Below are 25,105 nucleotides of genomic sequence, written 5' to 3'. Positions count from 1 at the left end.
AGGGGAAGAGAAGGAGCAGGAGAAGGAGGAGGAGGAGGAGGAGGAGGAGGAGGAGGAGGAGGAGGAGGAGGAGGAGGAGGAGGAGGACTGATTGATTGATTTCGTTTATGGCACTGCAGCAAAACAGGAGGAGAAGAGGACGATGGCGATAGGGAAAAGACGGAAAAAACAAGAAGGAAGGGCGAGGGGGAAGAAGAAGGAAAACAAGTGTAGGTAAAGTAGAAGTACCTGTAGATCAATTAGACCCACCTTGAGAAAATCCCATAATGAAGACGAAGTAGATGGTGACGAAACGTAGCAAGTCACCAACCAGCATAGTGTAGATCATGGTGACGAAGGGACCCACCGTCTTGAAGCCTCTGCAGCACCACACCAACACCATCACCCACTATGCGTGACACCATTGGCTATATTCAGAAACGCCTTGTTCTCTCACTACGACAATTTTTTTGAAGCCACAGAGATGACTGGCAGGGTTTTCAAGACAGTTTCTTCTTGTGAAAAACTAGAAATGTTGTCAGTCCATTACCAGAATTATAAAAAAAATACCCTTAAACGCTTCAGTACTGAGTTTTGGGCATGATTAGACATTTTCTTTTTTCATTACGAAGGATCTATGGAGTTCAAAAGATTAATGGCCAGAATCTACACTATTTAATCCCCCACATAAGTTTCTGAAGCTGTATGAAATCGCCAAATTGTAACTAGAATGAATATGAAAACGCGTCCTTGTACTGAAGTTATTAAAAACATGAGTATCTTCAACTGGAGCCTTTGAAAAGCAGTGATAGGGAGAGAGCAAAGCCTTTCAGAATACAGGCTCACCATATCATCATCACTGCTCACTACAACATCACAAAGCAAAATATTTACACTATACGGCATATCACAGCATACCATAGCATTACAAGGCAAAACATTAACACTATACGTTACATCATGGCACAAACTTTTCTCACCATCCTCTCAGAAGCGCTATACATCATGAGGAACCTGAAGCTTTTGTATGTGTTACCCTAGAGAAGAGCAGATTTTGAGGGCGAGTGAATGGTTGAACATCCTCAATACTGGGACACGTTTTTACCTTGAGATATGTGTACGATTAGATGATTTTCTTGACATTAGCAAAGGTCTATAGAGGTCAGAAGATTAACGATCACGGTCTTCATTATTTTAATCCCCACATGAGTTTCTGAAGCTGTATAGAATCACCATATAGTAAGAAGAATTAATATGAAAATGCATTACGGTACTGAAGGGGTTAAAAGGAACACCCACTGCCTACACCATGAATAGGCCAGATGGATTATGCTGCAATTAAAGCGCCACATCTCTAAACACAAGTAACACACACACACACACACACACACACACACACACACACACACACACACACACACACACATACACATGACCGTTCCAACCACACACGTAGCTCCAAACACAATTAACACATCAGAACAAAGGAAAATAATCCTTCAGCCACCATCACTTTACTCTCGTCAAACCATTCGCTGTTCGCTGTAAACATTCACCGTCGTGCCTTCGAAGTTAATGTCTTATGGTTTAAATTCAAAGAGAAGTCATATCTTTGTACAAGAGAGAGAGAGAGAGAGAGAGAGAGAGAGAGAGAGAGAGAGAGAGAGAGAGAGAGAGAGAGAGAGAGAGAGAGAGGTGGGGGGGGAGAAGGAGGAGGAGGCACACATTCCTAATAACGCGCCTACCACTACAGCTGTCATGATGTAATAACGTTATATTAAGAGGTAATTAGTGTGCTTATTCGCTGCACAAAGACAGATGACTCGCAACTGAATAATTAAACCCCAGAGAGACGCTTCTGCCACCCATGCGTAATAGGTTATTGAAATGGGAAGCCCTCTATCGGCGAGCTTACGAATGAGCTTAACATCTGCAGTACCTTTAGGATGCAGACTTGTGAACCATTTACCACAGTATTTGGCGAGGCATTTTGAGTTTATTTAAAAACTCAAAATTTATTAATTCAAGTATATTAGTTATTCTTAGCCACTGACGATGATAGTTATTGGTGAAGCGTGTAGTGAATTGTGTAGTGAAGCCTAATGGAGCTTAAAAATCAATAATAAGAGAAAAAAATATAAAGTATGTAGAGATGAAAAAATAACAGACGTAGTTTCTACCTCAAAAATATTTGAAGCTGGCAGCGTTTCATTCATAGAAATTTGAAGGCCCAACCAAAATTCATATTTATGGAAAGCGTTTCTCTTTGCTGGAAAAAAAAAAAAAATGCTTTGCTCACTATTGTCTTTGATCCGTTAATACTTGTCCAGTCAGCGGTGGTGGTGACGTTCTCTGGCATGTTCCATAACAGGGAATACACTTACATGACACGCAGGTGCCCCGAAGACACGAGTAGCACTAGGAATGGCGCAGCGGTAAAGGGAACGATATAGTAAATCACCGCCAGCAGAAAATAAACGATGGAATAAAAGGAAGCAGTAATGGACGCAGTTATATGGAATGAACTGACAAGTCGTGTTCTTCTCTTCTCTAACTCATTAAGCGTGTGCACTCCTGCGTTTTAGGTCCATTACAACGGCACCTGATGTTGACTATTATCCTGTCGACGCTGCATGATTAACACTTCATGATAGGTATAAACACACACACACACACACACACACACACACACACACACACACACACACACACACACACACACACACACACACACACACACACACACACACACTCCCCTTCAAGGGAATGGCCCCGACAGAAGTCCGCTCTCTTTTCTCCTTAAATATTCTATTCCAATTGTTGTGTTTCTGCATTATTCCTATTTCTAATTGTTACAATTTTATCAATGTACTTCGAAGGAAGTGTAATAAAAGGTCTTTTTCCCTTTTCTATTTTTTTTTCTCTGTTTCCTTCTCTACATATTCATTGTATCAGATGTCTCCTCCAGCCAAACACCACCACCACCACTACCACCCCCACCACCACCACTAACACCACCACCACCACCAGCAACCAGCTGCTACCGCCGCTTATGGAATGTATCGCTCTAAAGCTGCCAATATTCTGCAACACCACCACCACTATCACCACCACCAAAACCATCATCACAAACATTCCAATTAATACCTACCCCATCACTATCACCTATAAGAGCCACACCGCCACCACCACCACCACTACCACCACCACTTCTTTATCCACTTATAGAAATGAAAGTTTCAATTGTCACTTAGAACATTATTCAGCCGGTGTCGGTGCCACAGGTAACGGTGGTGGTTGTGGTGGTGGTGGTACACGTAAGTACATCATTGCGCCTCGCCCATCAGTCCTGAGGTGTCAACTTTCACGGCCATCTACTCCCCGTCGCCGACATCGCCGCAGGTGGAGGCCAGGAGTGTCAGGGCCGTGCAGGTGCAACGTGTGTCAGTGAAATTGTAAACCAGTGAAACGAAGTGAGAAAAGAGGATAAAATATAATTAAAAGAAAGGAAAGAAAGAATAGTGTTGTTGAGGGATGCTATTTGGTCCCAATATGGTGATCAATAGAGTTTGGAAGGACGTTATGCAATTATTACGATTGAATAACAACGTTATGCATAAGACCATTTCATTTCGTCCTCACTCCTCATTGTGAGTTGCTGCTGACTCGGCAAGCTGCTGAATACATCGTAACGTTGTGAGGCGCGTCCCACACAAGGCTCGATGCCATAGAGCATATGGAAGTGGGTCGACAACCAGTGACGGGACTGACGGCTGCCAAATGAGCCCATAACTGACTGCTTTGCCGCACGCCACCCGCGACTCACAAACTGGTGAGGAAAACTAGTGACGAAACAACGTATAGCATTACTCTTGCAATGCTGCTCGTCACTTTGGTTTATACATTTTCAATACAAATACCACGTTTTTTTCTTCAATATAAGTGTAGTATACACATACGTACATATACATATTGAAACACTACTTCATAATTGCGAACATATTTACTTAATGAAATGCTTTGTAATTTCCTTTGTCAATCAACAGAGAAGGTGGCTATCACGGGGCAGCAAACAGGATGGCCATGGGAGGTGAGAAGATACCACGGGGCCAAAAAAATGGGGCACAACACGTTACCTAGATTAATCTTATCGTGAACAACCAGCAACATAGCACTTTACCTCGACGCAGCAGTAGCAGTACTTTTACGCCTGAAGTGCTTCCCATCTTTTTCTGCACAACCGTGGCCACTCCCCAACGCATCTCCAATAAGGAGGTGCCTCGCGTGTCTGAGGGCAGCGGTGGAGGTGCGTCACAAAGTTTATGTGTTGCGGTGGGAGCGGGGCGTGGCAAGACGTGGTGAGGCTTGAGGGAACCAGCGGCACCGCTCTTAAGGAGTAACTTATTCCTGGAGGCACGCTGCTCCAAGCACGTATTGCCTCATAAAATTTTGATGATGCGGAATTTCATCCAAATTTCCAAACTTTCTGCACGAGAGAAAAAAAATAGAACTTATGAACAGGCGAGCAGGGCGTGATGGCTGCCCCTGCACAGCCACCCACAGCCTGCAGCAGCGGGGCGGCCTTGAGAAGCGCGCCAGGCAAAGTAAACGTCCACATTACTCTGGGTAAAAGTTTTAAGCATGCGGCAATTCAAGGCGAGATAAGAGCGGCTGCAGTGGCCAGCAAAGGAAGGAGAAATTGAATGTGTAGTGGCGGGGAGGCGTGTGTGTCACCCACATAAACCAGCCTCGCCCGCCACCATGGCAGACCATACAGGCAGAAACTTCCTCCTAAGTGGCTCCTATCAAAGCCGCCCCAAGCCCTCGCCACAGATTACCCCACATTTGACACGAGGCGCCGTCCTTATAAACATGCCGCCACTCCACAGTGTCGCCAGTGTTTACTGCCACCGATAAACTGTTTTCTGTTTTGAATTTCCATGATAATCGTAGAACAGGAATATACGTGATTTGCAGTTAAATATTGTAATTAAAAAGTTGATCACAAACAGAATTACATCACAACAATGACCTTTTTCTTCACATTAGTATTAGTCATAACGTCTGATCTTCCAGCCTCTGCTAAGGCCATTCCTCCTCCACCGCCTAATCTCACTCACCTCATTGACGCACTTTTACTTTGCATCGGTATCCTCTATCGTTATCTATTGGGTATATAATTGTTTTCTTTCTTAGTGAATAAAATGGAAATCACATACCGGTACTTATTATGACAACATATCGTATTATTATTAATTCAGTTCACTAAATTACTGAATTAAACTTTTAGGAATTTCATAAACTGCCAATAACTTCGCAACAAATTTTTGACAGTAATAACAATTATAAAATCAGCGCAATGTGTATGATTTTCTTTTTAAGAATTAATTAAACGAAACATTTTTCATATTATGAGAGAGAGAGAGAGAGAGAGAGAGAGAGAGAGAGAGAGAGAGAGAGAGAGAGAGAGAGAGAGAGAGAGAGAGAGAGAGAGAGAGAGAGAGAGAGAGAGAGAGAGAGAGAGAGAGAGAGAGAGAGAGAGAGAGAGAGAGAGAGAGAGAGAGAGAGAGAGAGAGAGAGAGAGAGAGAGAGAGAGAGAGAGAGAGAGAGAGAGTGTGTTTGTAGAAAAAAGGTCAAGAATATGCAGGTACCACAAGTGACCCAACGCAGTAAACCAATAGTGCAGACATTCCACACTATCTTCCCTGCATGGCTCGGTGGCGCACTGGTGGCCTCGTGGTCTGCAGGTTTTCGATTTCGGACTAGACTCACTGTAGTTTGTCATCAGGTGAGGCAATAACAGTTTCGTACTCCATTCCTAAGTAGCAAGAAGACTTCCTGCACACTGGGATGGTCTAACACAGCGTAACACCGCCTTTACCTTTTGATTGCTAACTTAACCTCATTTCCATAACTTTATACGCGACTTCACTCAGCCAAAACAAAACTTCAGGCACTAAAACCTTCAACTTTCTAAACGTCTCCTTTTACTGCAAGTGTTGGCTTTTGATAGCACACTCCAAACTTGCAACATTCTTTTATTGAGCTTGTTCATAAAGTACAGTTCTCGAAAGCGTAATACAGTCACTCAGAACTCACCCACTTCACAATACACCGGACATAAACAACCTATAAACAAACGTCTCAACTTATTCCCCAAAATAATCCTCTAGAACACACAAGCAACACACTTACTACTCATGGGATGCACAACACTCACCTACAGAAGAATAGGAAGTAAGGCCCCGTGCAGAGCATCACGAGCACGGCCAGCACGTCCTCCCCTTCGTTCATGCAGAGTGCTCGTAGACCAGACATTATGAGCACCATTATGCAGGCCAGCAGGAACAGCACGCGTGACGGGACGGTGCTCTGAGGGATGAGAGGAGAGTAAAGCCAGCATCTTGAAGCACTCACTCTTACTACAACAATTTTCAGAAGCCACAGATATCACTAACATGGTTCTTAAGAAGGTTTCTCTTGCTAGTAATGTAAAATCTTGTCAATCTGTCACTAGAACCATGAAGTCGGCCTTTTAAAACCACTGTAAGTTCAACTAGAGCCTTTTGAAAGCAGTGGAGGAGCAGTGCAGAAATGTTTAACCTCTTTAGTACTGGAATGCATTTTTATCTTGAGTTTTGACCATGAGTAGATAATTCTATTACATTAGGAACGGTCTATGGAGATCTGAAGATTAATGTTCACAGTGTTCAATATTTCAATCCTCACATAAGTATATAAAGCTGTGTAGAATCATCCAACAGAATGAATATGAAAACGCGTCATGGTACTGAAGTGTTTAAGAAGTCTCCAAAGCGGCATCATGGTGAGAGATGAGATGGAGCTAAGTAATGGAGTAGAGTGTGAGACGAATGTAAAACATGGGAGCACTGAGTTACGTAATGCAGGAAAGTAAGAAAGGGAATAGAGGTAGTAGATTTGGAGGTGCAGAGGAAAAAAGAATGAAATGTAATGAGATGAAGAAGGATGTGTTGGTGAAGAAGAAAGAAGAGTGTAATGAAAACAAAGATATTTTTTGTATTATCTTTACACTCAAGCTAGAAATTCTTTTATGCAGGATAGAAAACTGGACAAGGGCAACAAAAAAAAAAAAAAGGCCCATTGGGTAGCCAGTTCCCTTAAAGATCGTAAGAGTTATCCAGAAATGAGGGACAAATGTCTTGCTATTTTACTCTTGCTCATCATTACAGGATTGTCTTCTATGTGACCTCCTCCTGTCTCTCCCTAGGACTTCTTTTGTATTCCTTTGTGTCTCAGCCAGCACTACCGGACGTGGGTCAGAGGAAACGTGAGGAGTGTGAGGATGAATGGTGAAGGAATAGGAGGCATGAGGGGAATAAAAGGAAAGAGCAGGAGACACTGAGCGTGATGTGGATGCAAAGAGGGAAAGAAATGAGGCAGTTTTCCTTACTATCTTGTAGTCCTATGTCATCTTGCAGTAAATAAAGGAGGGAATAACTCTCTCTCTCTCTCTCTCTCTCTCTCTCTCTCTCTCTGACTCAAATTCTCAAACTCACTTCTCTTCCTCCTTTCCTTGCCACCTCTCATTCTTCCAGCCGTCACCTTACACCCTCTCTCACATCACGCTAACTCTATTACCTTTCCCGCAATCTTTTCCCAGCACCCTACCACACCATACACCTCAGCACCTGACCACACTTCACCCCGCACCACCGCACCGTTGTCTTCACCAGCGTCCCTTTCTTGCCTCGCACCTGCTCCCCGCAACTGTACCGTTCCTTTCACTTACCAGGTTCTCGATAAACATCTTGCCGCCCTGGAAGCGTGCCTCGTTTGCAGCGCCGACCAAGTAGGAGAGAGAGCCCAGAAGTGTGACTGCCTCGCACCCAAACCGCACGTAAAGTTGCAGCTCCGATAGGTAGTAGCCGAACAACTGTAATTCACCTGCGTCACGAGGGAAAAGAGGCTGTTAGGGTGGCCGCCAAGGTGACTACACGCAACATTATTGGGGCAGTTAAGCGCGCTCGGGTAAAAGGGAAAGAAAAGAAGCCGTGGTGGTTTATGTAAAAAGAAAACGATTAAGAAGCAGAGATATGGAAGTAAGTGGAGGAGAGGACGAGGGTATAGAGTAGGAGTATGAAGCTTTACTTTTATCGAAATTCGAGGGAGAAAGGAAAAGAACGAAGGAAGGAAGGAAAGTTTGAGAGAGAGAGAGAGAGAGAGAGAGAGAGAGAGAGAGAGAGAGAGAGAGAGAGAGAGAGAGAGAGAGAGAGAGAGAGAGAGAGAGAGAGAGAGAGAGAGAGAGAGAGAGAGAGATTTATACCCTAGGTGAATATATATAGTTATATAATGGTATTGGTCATAAGAATTCAAGTATTTATGAAGAAATAGTTTAGCAGAATAACAACAGAAAAATATCAAAAGTAATAAAAACACGGTAAATCAACAGGTACATCCTGGTATAGTGTTTTGAGACAACTACTCTGCACCGCAAGGCGATGCTGACCCTCTTCTGAATTAAACCAGCAGATGAACGCTGAAAACTTGACAGCTCGTGATGTGTCCCATTCCATTTCCATTATTCCAGGAAGGATTGCTTACCTTGGCCACGCCACAAGTGCTATCTGAGGAAGCTCACCTATGTAGTATTCTCTGACTAGCCAAGACACGGATGGAGAGGTAATAGTAGTAGTAGTAGCAGTAGTAGTGTGGTTCACTACAGTACCCCCTCCCCCAAAAGAAGGAAGAAAAAAAAACGAGGCATAAGGGGAGTAGCAAGGAGCCTCTAAGAGGCCTGGAAAAAATTAGGGACCTGCCAAAGCGGGTGATGACGCCGGGAGAAGTGACAGGAGGAGGAGATGGGGGCTGGGAGACACGCGGGGTGGGTGGTGGTGGTTGGGGGCTTGCCGGCGGCTCCTGGTCTGCCAGGGGGCGAGGTGAGGACGCCGGCCCCGACGAGGAGGGGATCCCCGCGGTGGCGCCCCGCGGCGGCAGGCAGCACGGTGCCACCTCACTGGGGTGAGGATGGCGCAAGTGCTCCGCCACGGGAGGAAGGTGCTGCTGTGGGAGCAGGGGCGGCGCCGTGGGCGGAGCAGGAGACAGGTGAGCCGCCTTCACCCGGTCCCACGAAGCGACGTACGGACGGCCCTTAATCTCGAGGGTGACGTATTTCTCGCCTCTGTGCAGCACACGATATGGGCCCACATACGGCGGCTGGAAAGGCCCTGTGGTGGCGCCAGTCTTCAGGAAGACAGCTGCTGCGTCACGGAGGTCCGCCAGGAAGTGGGTGGGGCGGGAGGGGGGTGGACGAGGAGGAGTGAGCCGGAGGTTCGCCATAGCCTGCCGCAACACCGGAATGAAGGCCAGAGCGTGTCCCGCGGGCGGCCCAGGTGCCGCGAATTGGCCAGGAAGTCTCAAGTCCTCCCCGTAGACCAGCTCCGCTGGCGTGTGATGCAAGTCTCCTTCTCCGTGGCCCTCCAGGTCAGCAGGATGATCGGGAGAGCGTCAACCCAGCCACCAGGATGGGGGAGGACGCGAATCGCCTCCTTGAGACGCCGGTGAAAGCGCTCCACCATCCCGTTGGCCTGTGGATGATAGGCTGTGGTGCGTTGGCGCGACGTGCCGAGGAAGGCCATGAGCTCACCCCAAGCGTGAGACTCAAACTGCACCCCCTGGTCGGTGATGATGGTGACCGGCGCCCCGAAGTTTGACACCCACCCCGAGAGGAAGTGGGCGGCCGTACACTCCGCCGTGCTGTCAGGCATCGGAATGCGGTACCCCAGCGTGTGGTTTCAATCTTCACCACCAGCTTTGGCTTTCCTCTCCCTTCACTGACCACCCTGGTGAACTAGCCTTCAACTTTGCTATCCTCCATGACCTAGAGCAACTGGTGCAACACCCTACTCATATTCCTGACCGTCTTGGAGACACGCCCAACATTCTTGATCTCTTCCTCACCTCTAACCCTTCTGCTTATGCTGTCACCCTTTCATCTCCGTTGGGCTCCTCCGATCACAATCTCATTTCTGTATCTTGTCCTATTTTTCCAATCCCTCCGCAGGATCCCCCAAAGCGAAGGTGCCTCTGGCGTTTTGCCTCTGCCAGTTGGGGGACCTGAGGAGGTATTATGCTGATTTTCCCTGGAATGATTATTGCTTCCGTGTCAGAGACCCATCTCTTTGTGCTGAACGCATAACAGAGGTGTTAGTATCTGGCATGGAGGCGTACATTCCTCATTCTTTTTCTCAACCTAAACCTTCTAAACCTTGGTTTAACTCAGCCTGTTCTCGTGCTATACATGATAGAGAGGTTGCCCACAAAAGGTACTTGAGCCTTCCATCTCCTGAATCTCATGCACTTTATATCTCTGCCCGGAATCATGCCAAGTCTGTTCTTCAACTTGCCAAACACTCTTTCATAAATAGGAAATGTCAAAATCTTTCAAACTCAAACTCTCCTCGTGACTTCTGGCATCTAGCCAAAAACATCTCAAATAACTTCACTTCTTCATCTTTCCTCCTTTATTTCATCCTGATGGCACCACTGCCATCTCTTCTGTCTCTAAAGCTGAACTCTTTTCTCAAACCTTTGCTCACAACTCCACCTTGGACGATTCTGGGCTTGTCCTCCTCTCCTCCTCCCTCTGACTATTTCATGTCTACAATCAAAATTCTTCGTAATGATGTTTTCCATGCCCTTGCTGGCCTAAACCCTCGGAAGGCTTATGGACCTGATGGGGTCCCTCCTATTGTTCTCAAAAACTGTGCTTCTGTGCTTGCACCTTGCCTGGCCAAACTCTTCCAACTTTGTCTATCGACTTCTACCTTTCCTTCCTGCTGGAAGTTCGCCTACATTCAGCCTGTTCCTAAAAGGGTGACCGTTCTAACCCCTCAAACTACCGTCCTATAGCTTTAATCTCTTGCTTGTCTAAAGTTTTGAATCTATCCTGAATAGGAAGATTCTCAAACATCTGTCACTTCACAATCTTCTGTCTGATCGCCAGTATGGCTTCCGTCAAGGTCGCTCTACTGGTGATCTTCTGGCTTTCCTTACTGAGTCTTGGTCATCCTCTTTTAGAGATTTCGGTGAAACTTTTGCTGTTGCGTTAGACATATCAAAAGCTTTTGATAGAGTCTGGCATAAAGCTTTGATTTCAAAACTGCCCTCCTACGGCTTCTATCCTTCTCTCTGCAACTTTATCTCAAGTTTCCTTTCCGACCGCTCTATTGCTGCTGTGGTAGACGGCTACTGTTCTTCTCCTAAACCTATTAATAGTGGTGTTCCTCAGGGTTCTGTCCTGTCACCCACTCTCTTTCTATTATTCATTAATGACCTTCTTAACCAAACTTCTTGCCCTATCCACTCCTACGCTGATGATACCACCCTACATCTTTCCACGTTCTTTCAGAGACGTCCAACCCTTCAGGAAATCAACAGATCACGCGGGGACGCCACGGAACGCCTGACTTCCGATCTTTCTAAGATTTCCGATTGGGGCAGAGAAAATCTAGTAGTTTTCAATGCCTCAAAAACTCAATTCCTCCATCTATCAACTCGACACAACCTTCCAGACAACTATCCCCTCTTCTTCAATGACACTCAACTGTCTCCTCTTCCACAATGAATATCCTCGGTCTGTCCTTTGCTCATAATCTTAACTGGAAACTTCACATCTCATCTCTTGCTAAAACAGCTTCTATGAAATTAGGTGTTCTGAGGCGTCTCCGACAGTTTTCTCGCCCTCCAACTGCTTACTCTGTATAAGGGCCTTATCCGTCCCTGTATGGAGTACTCTTCGCATGTTTGGGGGGTTCCAGTCACACAGCTTTGCTTGATAGGGTGGAATCGAAAGCTCTTCGTCTCATCAACTCCCCTCCTCTGACTAACTGTCTTCAGTCTCTTTCTCACCGCCGAAATGTTGCATCCCTTTCTATATTTTATCGCTATTTTCATGGTAACTGTTCTACTGATCTTGCTAACTGCATGCCTCTCCTCCTCCTGCGGCCACGCTGCACAAGGCTTTCTTCTTCCTCTCATCCCTATTCTGTCCAACTCTCTAATGCAAGAGTTAACCAGTACGCTCAATCATTCATCCCTTTCACTGGTAAACTCTGGAACTCCCTCCCTGCATCTGTATTTGCCTTCTTTTAAGATGGAGGTATCAAGGCATTTGCTCCCCTAATTCTGGCTGACGGTTTTGGCACTTTTGAAGTCTTTGGAGAGCCAGCGCTCAAGTGGGCCTTTTTCTAACTTTCTTTTCTTTGCCCTTGGCTGGCCCTCTTCCCTACGTAAAAAAAAAAAAAAAAAGAAAGAAAAAAAAAAACACAGGTGAGAAGGTACCGGTGGCCGCGGCAAAGTGGAAGAGGGCCAACCAGATCTATGTGGACTGTTTGGAAGCATTCCGTGGGTGTGGGGATGGTCTGCAGTGGCGTGCGGGTGTGGCGGTGAGTCTTGGCGGCCTGGCAAGGAAGGCAGGTACGGACCCACTCTTTAACTTCCTTCCTCATTCCTGGCCAGACCGCCCGCCTGCTGATGATGCGGTGCGTCCTCAAGATGCCAGGATGGTTGAGAGAGTGGTAGTGGCGGAAGATCTGCTGGCGGAACGGCCGCGGCACATATGGGCGTGCCTGCCCGCACGACACATCGCACCAGAGTTGCCGTGGAGAGTCGGGGAGCTGTTGCTGAACGAGCTGCAGTGATGTGGGCCCCTCAAGCAGTGCCTGTAGCTCCGGGTCGTCCTCTTGCGCTGCCGCCACCGCTTCGTAGTCCAAAGGTGGAGGACGAGACAGGGCGGCGACCGTGCGGGAGGGAGCGTCGCCACGGGAGAGAGCATCAGCCACTGTGTTTTCCTCCCCCCGAATGTGCCTGAGGTCCGTGGTGAACTCAGAGATGAAGGCGAGCTGCCTACACACTCGGGGGTGAAGTTGTCGCCCGTCTGGGCCATGGCGTGAGTTAACGGCTTGTGGTCTGTGAGCACGTGGAACTCACGGCCCTCCAGGAAGTGGCGAAAGTGACGCACGGCCTCGTACACTGCCAAGAGCTCCCTGTCAAAGGCGCTGTAGGAGCGCTGAGCCGGTTCCAACCGCTTGCTAAAGAAGGCAACCGGCCTGAGCTCTCCGGCGACTTCCTGCTGTAGCACCGCGCCCACAGCTTCCGCCGACGCGTCCGTGGAGAGCACCGTTGGGGCGTGGGGGACTGGGTAGGCGAGGCGGGTCAGGGAGACGAGCCGGCGCTTGATGGCTTGAAAAGCGCGCTCTGCCTCTTGCCCCCAGTCCAGGGGCTTAGGTGAGTTCTTCTTAACGCCCTTCAGGAGGTCGTTGAGGGGAGCCAGAAGAGCGGCGGCCTGGGGGATGAACCGGTGGTAGTAGTTAATCATCCCCAGGAATTCCCTGAGTTTCCTGACGGTCGTGGGGCGCGGGAAATCCTCAATGGCTGCCACCTTCTGGGGGAGGGGCTCCAGACCCTCCGCACTCACCTTGTGGCCCAGAAAGTCCACGGACGGGACGCCCAACACGCACTTCTGAGGGTGGAGTTTGAGGCCGTGGTCCTGAAGGCGACTAAGCACCTGCCGCAGGTGGACTGCATGCTGCTGAGGCGAGGAGGACGCGATGAGAATGTCATCGATGTAAACGACGACGAAGTCCAACCCTCTCAGGACCCTGTCCATGAACCGCTGGAAGGTCTGGGCGGCGTTGCGAAGACCGAAGTTCATAAAGGGGTATTCGAACAATCCGAAGGGCGTAATCACCGCGGTCTTCGGAACGTCGTCCTCTGCCACAGGAATCTGGTGGAACGCCCGCAGGAGGTCGATCTTCGAGAAGATAGACTTGCCATGGAGCTTGGTGTGGAAGTCCAGCACGTGGAGGATAGGGTATCTGTCGGGGCGGGTCATGGCGTTAAGGGCCCTGTAATCCCCGCAAGCTCGCCATTCTCCATCCTGAGCCTTGGGCACCATGTGAAGTGGCGACGCCCAGTTGCTGTCAGACGGGCGCACAATGCCTTCCTCCAGCATGAGGTCAAACTCCTTGCGCGCAGCGTGAAGACGTTCCGGGGGCAGCCGCCGGGGCTGAGCGAAGCACGGGAGACCAGTTGTCACGATGGAGTGCTGTACCCCGTGTTGGATCCGAGGCGGGGCAGACTGTGGGATGTAAGGAGGAGAAACTCCTGGAGGAGGGCCTCGAACTGCGTCGCTTGGCGGAGGGTTGAGGGACGGCGTCGGTTGCGCGCAGGGCTCCGCGTGGATGATAGTGGCCGAGGGCTGGTGTAGGAGGCATCTGCGGCGTGGATCCACCAGGAGGTCGTGAGCAGCGAGAAAATCCATCCCCAGGATTGCCTGCTCCACGTCCGCCACCACAAATGCCCACGGGAAACGGCTGCCGGGCAGGAGGGCCACGCGACGCGTCTGGGTCCCATACGTCGCGATCGGGGTGCGGTTGGCGGCCAGGAGGTCGTACGCCGTACGGGGTTGGGCGCGGCGGTCAGTGTCCGCTGCCGGAACCACACTCACCTCTGCCCCGGAATCCACCAGAAAACGGGCCCGGAGCAAATGTCTCTCACCCAGAGAAGCGGGCGCTGGCTGGCGGGAAACCACTCTGGGTGCTGCGACGGAGGTGACAGCGCAGGGGAGTCAGAAGAGCTGGGAGTGGGCTGACGGCCCCGGCGGCGGGACCGAGGCAAAGCCCTCCGCGGGCTGCGGAGGAGCGGGCGGCCAGTAGGGGTGCCTGGCGCCGACCGAAGGCTGCGAAGGGGCGCGCCCAGCTGAGACTCGCAGATGGGTGGGCGGCGCGGAAGCCCGGCCACCAGTAGGCTGCAGACGTGATGGTGGAGGAAACGGGGCCCGGCCATCCCGGGACCGCTGCTTCGCCGGCGAGGACGACGTGTGGGCGCCAGTAGGCCGTCCAGGGGACGTGGGCGCGTCATGACCGCCCATGGAACACTGCGGGGCCAGCGGCGGAGGCGGTGCAGGTTCCGTGGGGCCCGGGGCAGGCTGTACAGCTGGCGGAGACAAGGCGGAGATAGGACGGCGGGGCAACGGGTCAGGGCAAAGACGAGGAAGAGAGGCGGGGGCGGGCAATGGTGTTAGCGGCCCCCGCCCGCCCCGTTTCCCTGGCGGGGCCAAGCACATGGCGGTCGGCAGCTGCGTGCCTCCTCCCCGAAACGCCTGTGATAGAAACAGACCCCAGCGTCCGTCTGGGTAGGAGAGCGGACGAGTAGAGCTTCTAGGCGCCGCAAGGAGGCCTCCACCGAAGCAAGGCGGGTCTCAGTGGAGCTGGGCACTGCAGCCAGGGGTGGGTTACGGCGAGCCCCCGAGGTCACCGCCGCCTGATGCTGGAGGACGTGGAGAGAGAGAAATTCCGCTGGTGCGGTTGGCTGGTCCGTCGGGGCAGCAGCACTGACGGCGCACAGGCAGGCCGAGGGGGGGGTATGCTGTAGGGGCGACACCACGTGGGCCTCGTGCACTCTGTCCACGAGGACCGAGAATTCCTCCAAGGAGAGGGCCTGTGGGGCAGCCGCCAGCTGGAGACGGACAGGCTGCGGCATGAGAGAGGAGAGTTTGTGGCGCACCATCTCCTCCGACCACGGGAATCCTACCGCCCTATTCAGGGAGGACAATCTCGGCAGGAGTGCCGACGGTCGGCCGCCGTCATACCGAGCTGAGTTAAGTGCGGCGAAACAGGCTTCGCGGGACCGCCCAAAAGCCCCATGTGATGGCCGACTTAAGGGCGCCATACCTGTCTGCCTCCGGCAGGTTGGAGAGGACACTGTACAGACGAGCGACCACTTCTGAGGGGAGTGCCCGGACAACCGCCTGGTATCGCTGGAGGTCAGGGAGGTCCGCGCCGGCCCACACAGCTTCGAGGTGCAGGAACCAGGCCTCGACATCAAAGGTGAAGGGCGGCACACGCAATATGTCACTGAATGCACTGCACTGCTCCATCACGCGTCAAGGCTACACTCTCGGTGTCACCAAATGTAGTATTCTCTGACTAGCCAAGACACGGATGGAGAGGTAAACCAGAGATGTTCATTACTGCTGTTTATTATTGTATACACAAGCGAGCGGAGATGAGTCGAGCGGTGCGTATGTCCCGGAGTTTCGGTGCTGACTGGCGAAGTCCTTGGCTGAACATCCGGCCCGTGACCTCACACCATCCAGCAGGGGTCAGGTCACTGCACCTGGCCCGGCTTAGAAGGGGATCGGCGTAGTGCGTGGAATCCCCGGGCCGTGCCGCACCTAGCCCAGCTGTTCTCAGGTAGTTCCACACCTGGGCCAGATTAGGGTGGTGGAAGTAGTAGTAGTAGTAGTAGTAGTAGTAGTAGTAGTAGTAGTAGTAATAGTAGTAGTAGTAGTAGCAGTAGTAGTGTGGTTCACTACACCTGTCCACCTGTTCCTAAACCTCATCTTTCTTACCTTGTGTCTTTGAGATTAACCTTTGGTGTTTTCCTTTAGTATTTGTTGATTTTCATTCGTTCGATCTACTATAGTGTATATATTATATATCATATATATATATATATATATATATATATATATATATATATATATATATATATATATATATATATATATATATATATATATATATATATATATATATATATATATATATATATATATATATATATATATATATATATATATATATATATATATATATATATATATATATATATATATATATATATATATATATATATATATATATATATATATATATATATATATATATATATATATATATATATATATATATATATATATATATATATATATATATATATATATATATATATATATATATATATATATATATATATATATATATATATATATATATATATATATATATATATATATATATATATATATATATATATATATATATATATATATATATATATATATATATATATATATATATATATATATATATATATATATATATAATGATTAATACCTTTTGTTTTTTTTATCTGCGAAACCTATGATGGAATCTACAAGGAAATCTATAATCCGAAGCCTTCATTTCCCTCGTTGTGTTGGGCTCGGGGCACCACGCAGGAAATGAAATACTGATACGTGAATTTCCGGATCACAAGAGTTACGAAAGACAACTCACACCAAACAGGTCACAGAGAAAATGAAAGAGGCACATCAGGCACAACATTATACAAAAAAGACACGTCAAGACAATTGGATCACAGAGGTCAAAGAGCTTACACAGAAAATATGATAAAGACATGCCACACAAGGGAGGTCACAGAAATGGGAGCAGATCACACCAGATACAGGAGAGAGAGAGAGAGAGAGAGAGAGAGAGAGAGAGAGAGAGAGAGAGAGAGAGAGAGAGAAAGAACGCCCACTGGCACTCACTTCATATTACAATGGAACACACGAACGATTATCTGAATGCATTTATTTTTTTTCCGGATGTCACTCAAGATGCCAAATTCCAAACTACACTACCTCAGCAATAATGCCAGTCTTCGTCTGTGTCATCATGTATACTGCGAACTGTCTAAACATAAAACATAAAAAAAAATGCATATTATTTCGCTTATACTTTCAGCTCTCCAATAAAATATCATAGCTTTGTAAGTGTTTCAATTTTTTTTTTTCTTTTTTTTGTGGTGCGGTGCAAACTCTTTCAATCCACGAGTCGAGTAGCTAAAGTGAGCTCATTCCGTCGACTGTGAGTAAGGAAGGACACTTGTATCTGCTGCTCATGTAAGTTGAGTGAAGACTTGAACAGGGGAGAGGTGAAGAGAGGGTATGAATAACTGAAAGCTACAAAGGAGTGAATGCACAAGACCATACAACAGCAAGGAAAGCATTGTCTAAAGTCTAAAGGTGAAATATTTGCTAGGAAGAGGAAATTAAGACGAAGTGTGAATGGCGACATGAAGACAGGATGGTGGTGATAGGAAGAGTGTGTGAAAGGACAGAGAATTTGAATATCAAAAGAAAACCATATTGGAGAGAGAGAGAGAGAGAGAGAGAGAGAGAGAGAGAGAGAGAGAGAGAGAGAGAGAGAGAGAGAGAGAGAGAGAGAGATGGAATCAATCGATAAGAAGCATATATAAAAAATACTCTCCTATGAATGAAGAGATAGACAAAAGAAATAAATAGACAAAAAATAGATAAATAGCCCAAGAGCTGAATAAAGAGTGGTGTGCGGAGAAGAAAAGAGAAGAAAAGGAATATTTAGGTGAAGGAAAGAGACACGTGGGGAGTCAATACCATTCCGTCACAAGAGTGTGTCGCAACTTGTCACGCGCCACCTCCTCTCCTCTTCCCTTCGCTCCTTCCCTCCAGGTCTCATCCATAACCTAATTCTCACTCTCTCTCTCCTTTCCCTCTCCAACCTTCCTGCGTCCTTCCTCTCTCTCCCACTCGCTCTTCTCTTCCCCTTCTGCTCCCTTCCCTTCCAAGCCTGACTGTCAAACTTTTGCTTATATGAAATTCAGTCACTGCCTTGACCTCGCTTCCTCCTCCTCCTCCTCCTCCTCCTCCTCCTCCTCCTCCTCCTCCTTCTCCTCCTCCTCCTCCTTCTCCTCTTCTTCTTCTTCTTCTTCCTCCTCCACCTCTTCTTTCTTCTTCACTTCATGTTTTCTTAAAGTTTTCATCGCGGCTTTTTCTCTTTTTTCGTGGAAACGCGTTCACAGTTAATTCACTTTCCTCGTATCATTTACATCCTTCAGATCCTCTTCCTTTTCTTCTTCCCTGTCGTTTTTCCTCTGTTTCATGACGCTTCGCTCATATGTTCATCTAATTTTCGTATCATCATCATCATCTTCTTCTTCTTCTTCTTTTTCTTCTCCTACTTCTTCGCTGCGTCACATCCTTATGTTTCTTTCATTCCTTGTCCTACTTTTCCCACCTCGTCTTTTATTTCTCTCTTGTCACTTCACTTTTCTCTTCTCTTGCTTCATTCAGTGTCTTACCTTCATGTCTTTGTTTTTATCTTCTTTGTTTTGTCCTCAATCTCACTCTGTTTTTCACGTTCTCTCTTATATCTTTCTCCATGTCCTCTTTTGCCTTTTCTTCAGTCCGTACTTATTTTTCTTATTTCATTTTCACACACATTGTCTTCCATCCTACCTCTCATTTTCTCTTTATTATTCTTTCCTTCTATATTCCTTCTGGCTTTCCTTCTCCATAACTCTTCTTCCAAGTTTCTCCTCTTCCTCGTTTCATTTTTCATTCTTTCACTACTTCCAGCCATCTTTCTTTCAATTTATTTATTTCTTCTTCCAACTCTTCTTCTTTTATTTTCTTTTGATTTGTTTCCTCTCCCTTTCTTCCTCCTCTTTCATTCCTTTCCGTCTCTTCTCTTCCAATCTTCTTTGACTTTGTTCCTTTCCCCTTCTCCTCCCTCCTTCCTCACTCCTCTTCCCTCTCTCCTTTGGCAATTTACTAATATCCTTCTTTCCCCTTCCTCGCCCCTCCTTCCTCTCTCCTTCTCTTTACCTGATTCTCTCTCTCCTCCACTTTTGGCTTCTGTGCTTCCCTCTCTTTCCTTCTCTCACCTTTTCCTCTTCCTCTCCGTTGCCTCACTTTCCTACTCATTCCCTTTGGACCGGCTAGCACTGACGAAACTCCCTCTCACTCACTCACTCACTCACTCTCTCTTCTCTCCACAAGGCAAATAAGACGCGGTTGGATTTCTCACAACTATTGGTATTGATGACTTTTTTTTGCGGCAAGGATGAAGTGCATGCGCTGGGGAATACGTGGCTTAGCTGAGGGAGGCGTGAGGCTTGGAAACTGAGGGGCCTTGGGAGAGCTTAGATGGTCTGGGCAGAGGTAGATATGGGGATCTGGGAAGGAAGAGACTGAGTGAGAGAAAACGGGACATTAGGGTAAGAGGAGAATGGAACTGTACGTAGGTGGTTTATGGAAGGAATATAAGGTTCGGGAGAAGAAAAATGAGGGTTTGAGATGAACGAGGTAATGGGAGAAGGGATTTTTAGATAGAAGAAAAGAATGGGGTTCTAGGGGAGAAAATGAGGTTTGTGGGAGAAAAATAGGGTTGAGGAGAAGGGTATTGGGAGAAGAACACGGATTTTTAGGAAGAAAAGAATGAATGGGGTTCTGAGGAAGAAAATGGAGTTTGTGAGAGAAAAATGGGGTTTGTGGGAGAAAAAATAGGGTTGGGGAAGAAGAAAGGGTATTGAGAGAAGAACACGGATTTTTAGGAAGAAAACAATGGGGTTCTGAGGAAGAAAATGGGGTTTGTGAGAGAAAAATGGGGTTTGTGGTGATGAAAGAGTTTTGAGAAGAACATATGAATTTTTAGGGAGAAGAAAAGAACGGGGTTCTGAGGATGAAAATGGGGTTTGTGGAAGAAAAATGGGGTTGAGGGAAAATAAATGGTTTTGGGAAAAGAATATATGGATTTTTAGGCAGAGGAAAAGAAAGAGGTTTTAGGGGAGAAAATGAGGTTTGTGGGAGACGAATGGGGTTTTGGGAAGAAGAAAGGGTTTTGGGAAAAGAACATACGGATTTTTTTTAGGGAGAAGAAAAGAATGGGGAATTGGGGAGGAAAATGGGGTTTGTGAGAGAAGAATGTGGTTTTGGGGAGAAGAAAGGGTTTAGGGGAGAAGAACAAGGGTTTGAAGTATGTGGGAGAACGCAACCTTAGGACATGAGGGAACCTGTCTTTGCGAAGTTTAGGAAGAAAGCCTCTAGATCCTTACAACGAAGAAACCGAATTTTTGCAGGCTTTCTCTATAATCTTCGAGGATGAATAGAAATGGAATTCCGGGTTCTGAGAAGGGAAAAAATATTGGAACCTGTTGATTTTTTTTATGCAAGATACTTTGATCAAGGATGAAAAAAAAAAAAACGAAATACAAAGCTCTCCTTTTAAAGTGCCAATCCATAAGGAAGGTTATCCAAATCTACATAAGTATTTCGAAAGCTCCCTCTAAGAAGAATTCAAAAGCCTCAAGGATGAATGATTGTGAATATTGTTTATAGAAACATGCAGGGAGCTACAAAGCTCACTAGAAAAATAGATGAATGACTGAGAAAACTAGTGAACTTTTGTCTTAGAGAGATGAACATGAACGAGATAGTACGAGATAGTAAAAAGCCTTGTGCAGCGAGGCCGAGGCACGAGGGGAGGATTGGAATTTTCAAGATCACAAGAGCAGATAACCTGAAAACGGAGGTAGAAGATAGCGTGCTCTCAGTTTAAAAGAAATTCACCTGAGGAATAATGAAACTTTACGAGGCAAGGAGAGACAGTGTGTGTGTGGGGTGTGTGTGCCAAATGATATTATATCCTTTACTGATCTGCAAGGGAAAACGCCTGCAGGAGGACGTGGGCGTTGGAGCTGAAGGCATGGGAAGTCACATTTTATGAACTTGAGACGCCTCTTATCAACGGAGAGTAAAAGTTATGTAATGTGAGAAACAGACGCTAGCAAGAAATTTACTCCTTATTTTCGAAAAGACACTCTATACTAGGGAAATGAGACAATTGAACTCTGTGACTGTAAGGTAAAGAAAACTCTCGTAGGTGGCAACTTTTTTTTTGTCTGTAGTTTTATCTTTTTGTATATGAAAATTCTTACGACTTACGCAATGAATGTACACGTAAGTAAACAAGAGTCCGAATGTTATTTGCAGTCGTAAAAATGAAAAAAAAAAAAACGCTCTAGTATTCTGGATACCAACTTCAAAAAAGAGACAAAACAAAGACAGGGTAGATAAAAATACACAAACACCATGATGAAATATATAAACCTTGGAAACACACACACACACACACACACACACACACACACACACACACACACACACACAACACACACACACACACACACACACACACACACACACACACACATTAATCATCACACCACACACACACACACACACACACACACACACACACACACACACACACACACACACACACACACACACACACACACACACACACACACACACACACACACACACACATAAGTGAAATCAAACAACAATAGTGAAGAAAGAAAATAGGTTAACTCCTGGAAAGATAGAAAAACACAAAGAAACAAAAGGACGATGGTACAGAAAGAAGAACATATAAACATCAAGATGAAAAAACAATAGAAAGGTGTTGGTTAATAGACGACACTTTCTTTTCTTCCCGCCAAAAGTAACACGAAACATTATACATCCTACCTATAAATAATTACAATCATATTTATTAGTCATTTCATTTCCTTTTTCTTTAGCGTAAGGAAACCGATGAAAAGTGCAAACAAATCAAAACCAAAACTATGAAATCATGTACCGGAAAAAAAAGCAAAATAAGAAAAAATAAATATAGCTACAGTCTTTACCTTTTATATAACAGTCAGTGTATGAGTATATATGTGGCAAGAATAAAAGGGTAAAGCATAGAAGCAACAACAAAGAAATAGCAATGAGACACAGCGTGAAGGACAAGGAAAAAAAATCCACAGGGACGCTAAGGAGAGGAAAGATAAAAGAGATGAATGACAATGAAGATGGAAAGATATTGAGGCGAGGATGCCGCTCATACACTTGGGAATAACGACGAATAGGTTAGGTTAGATTAGGTACGAACTAACAAACTATCAATCTTACATCTACTCCCACCAATCATCCCCATCCCTAAATTTGTCTAATCTTTAACGTTTCCTCAACGATTCAGCACTAACACACTAATTAGTGAGTCTCTTCAATTCATCAACCACTCCACTGAAAAACCACTTCCTGTCGATCTATTTTTTAATCAATTTTTTCTAAGCCTGAACACACGGCAGGTGGATACTTACTTGTGTGATGATCGAGGTGATATCCAAAGCTTGTGTTGAGTACAAAATGAGGTCTGATTAAAATACAGAGCCACGGGAAATTTGTTACTGATTAAAATTTCCTTGAGAGAGAGAGAGAGAGATGAAAAGTAAAGGGAAATGCTCTCTCTCTCTCTCTCTCTCTCTCTCTCTCTCTCTCTCTCTCTCTCTCTCTTATGATGGGCACTATCTTGTTAACGCGGAGTAATGTAATGTTCTACCGTATGATGTACTACGACCGTGGGTATTGTTCCACCCCACGGGACGCTACGCTCAGTCGTTCCCAACACGGCTTCGGGAATAGACTCACGCTCTGCCTGGGAATCCGCTTGCCTTCTCTCTTTGACTGGTTCTCCTGTCCTGCACAGCCAGTCTAGTTCTACAGTCTACAGTCTACTGTCCTCAGTCACACTCCAATGTCTAGACTGTAATTCTACATCATCACGCTTACTACAAACTTCATCTAGCCGCTACCAACTACAAGTCTCGCTCTGGCCGCCTGCTACTTCTCAAGCCTCCACGGCTACTCGCTACCAAGTCTACCAAGCTTCAATACGCTTTGTATCTTACAATAAACACAGGGAAAGGCCCCGGTGTTTCTCTTCAACCACACCAGAACATATTGATGGTGCCAGCTGTACCAGGACTCTCTCTCTCTCTCTCTCTCTCTCTCTCTCTCTCTCTCTCTCTCTCTCTCTCTCTCTCTCTCTCTCTCTCTCTCTCTCTCATTGTCTGTCTGTCTGTGTTGTCAGAGAGAGAGAGAGAGAGAGAGAGAGAGAGAGAGAGAGAGAGAGAGAGAGAGAGAGAGAGAGAGAGAGAGATGAATAGTAAAGGAAATGCTCTCTCTCTCTCTCTCTCTCTCTCTCTCTCTCTCTCTCTCTCTCTCTCTCTCTGTTTGTGTTGTTCGAGAGAGAGAGAGAGAGAGAGAGAGAGAGAGAGAGAGAGAGAGAGAGAGAGAGAGAGAGAATATCAGAGCAAGTAATGATAGAGGTGAGCCTTACCTGGGGCTGGACTGGGGATTCTCCAGAGGGCGCAGTAGCAGGGGTCCTCGCTAGTGGTGTCGTTGGTGGAGTTGCTATCGTCGTAAGGGTTGACAGCCAGCATCGCCTTGGGTGTCTTGCTGTACTTCGCTCTGGGGGGATGGGAAGGAGTTAGGTTAGCTCTCATTTATTGAAATACTATAACTTTCTGGCTAAATCTGTATTTCCCTCTTCTGTGACTTCACCTTGTTTGACTGTTTCTGTGGGATATGAAGCAATATACACCATCTAAAGTAATGCTTAACCCCTTCATTATTGAGACGCGTTTTTACATTTAATTTTGTGGTATGATTAGACGATTCTATTTGCATTAGTTAGGTTATATGGAGGCCAATAGATTACTGGCCAGAGTCTTCACTATTTTAATCCCCACATACGTTTCTGGCTGTATGAAATCGTTAGATAGTAACCAGAATGAATATGAAAAAATGGTATGGTACTGATGGGGTTAAAAGGGATTAAAAGGAATAGTTCAAGCAATTTGTATACAGAGGTTTGTATCAGAGGTAAAAAAAAAAAAAGAAGAGGTGGATAGAGAAAAAAGATAGTCTCAATGTGATTAAAGAATTAAGGGGTGAAGAATTAGATAACAAAAGGTTTAATGCATGAAAGGATTTAAAAAGAAGAGTTTATGCAATTTGTATCCAGTTTAATTATTGGAGTTGGGTAGAGGTAAAGTATAAAATATCTCAGAGTGATCAGTAATTAAGGAAAGAAGTATCAAATAACAAAAGGTTTGATAGATGAAAGGGCTTAAAAGGAAGAGTGTAGGCAATTTGTATCCAGTTTAAGTATCAGAGGTGAATAGAGATAAAGGATAAAATGTCTCAGTGTGATTAACAATTAAGAAGTGAAATATCAAAAAACAAAAGATTCAGAGGAGACTTTCATGCAAATCATTTTCCTGAGCCTCTTCTTCTTTCCAATTATTTACTTTTTTCTTTGAGACATTTATTAGGTGTTTTTTCTGGTTCCAAAAAGTGTTATTTTTCTCTTGGCTTGCCTCTCCCGTTCATGAAAAATATAGAAAGTTGAAATGTTCCTTCCTTAGCTATTCTTAGTCTTCATCTGTTTGTACTGTCATCTCCTACACATTTTCTTTCAGATATTTGTATTCTCTATATTGTGTAAGTGGTAAGTAGTGGTGGTGGTGGTGGTGTAATTTTGTTGATGTTCACATTTTTTCTTGCTGTTTCTCTGTGTCCATGTTATTTTTCCAGTTTTAACCAATAACCAAGAAGGAAGAAAATGAAGTGTTCTCTCTCTCTCTCTCTCTCTCTCTCTCT

General features: G+C 46.0%; 1 protein-coding gene across 1 annotated transcript in view; it reads right to left on the bottom strand.

The window, feature by feature from the left end:
- LOC123507174 (transient receptor potential cation channel subfamily V member 5-like) overlaps window positions 1–25,105 on the bottom strand; it is a 112,430-nt gene that overhangs the window by 11,357 nt on the left and 75,968 nt on the right. Inside the window, exons 14-17 of the mRNA XM_045259830.1 lie at window positions 23,781–23,911; window positions 7,751–7,905; window positions 6,200–6,351; window positions 250–359 (exon numbers count right to left, since the gene is read on the bottom strand). Coding sequence (XP_045115765.1) covers window positions 250–359; window positions 6,200–6,351; window positions 7,751–7,905; window positions 23,781–23,911 — 548 coding nt within the window. The remainder of the gene's footprint in view (window positions 1–249; window positions 360–6,199; window positions 6,352–7,750; window positions 7,906–23,780; window positions 23,912–25,105) is intronic.

This window comes from Portunus trituberculatus, chromosome 21 (assembly GCF_017591435.1).
Source record: "Portunus trituberculatus isolate SZX2019 chromosome 21, ASM1759143v1, whole genome shotgun sequence".
Classification (NCBI taxonomy): Eukaryota; Metazoa; Arthropoda; class Malacostraca; order Decapoda; family Portunidae; genus Portunus; species Portunus trituberculatus.
This window is presented reverse-complemented; position numbering and strand designations above follow the sequence as displayed.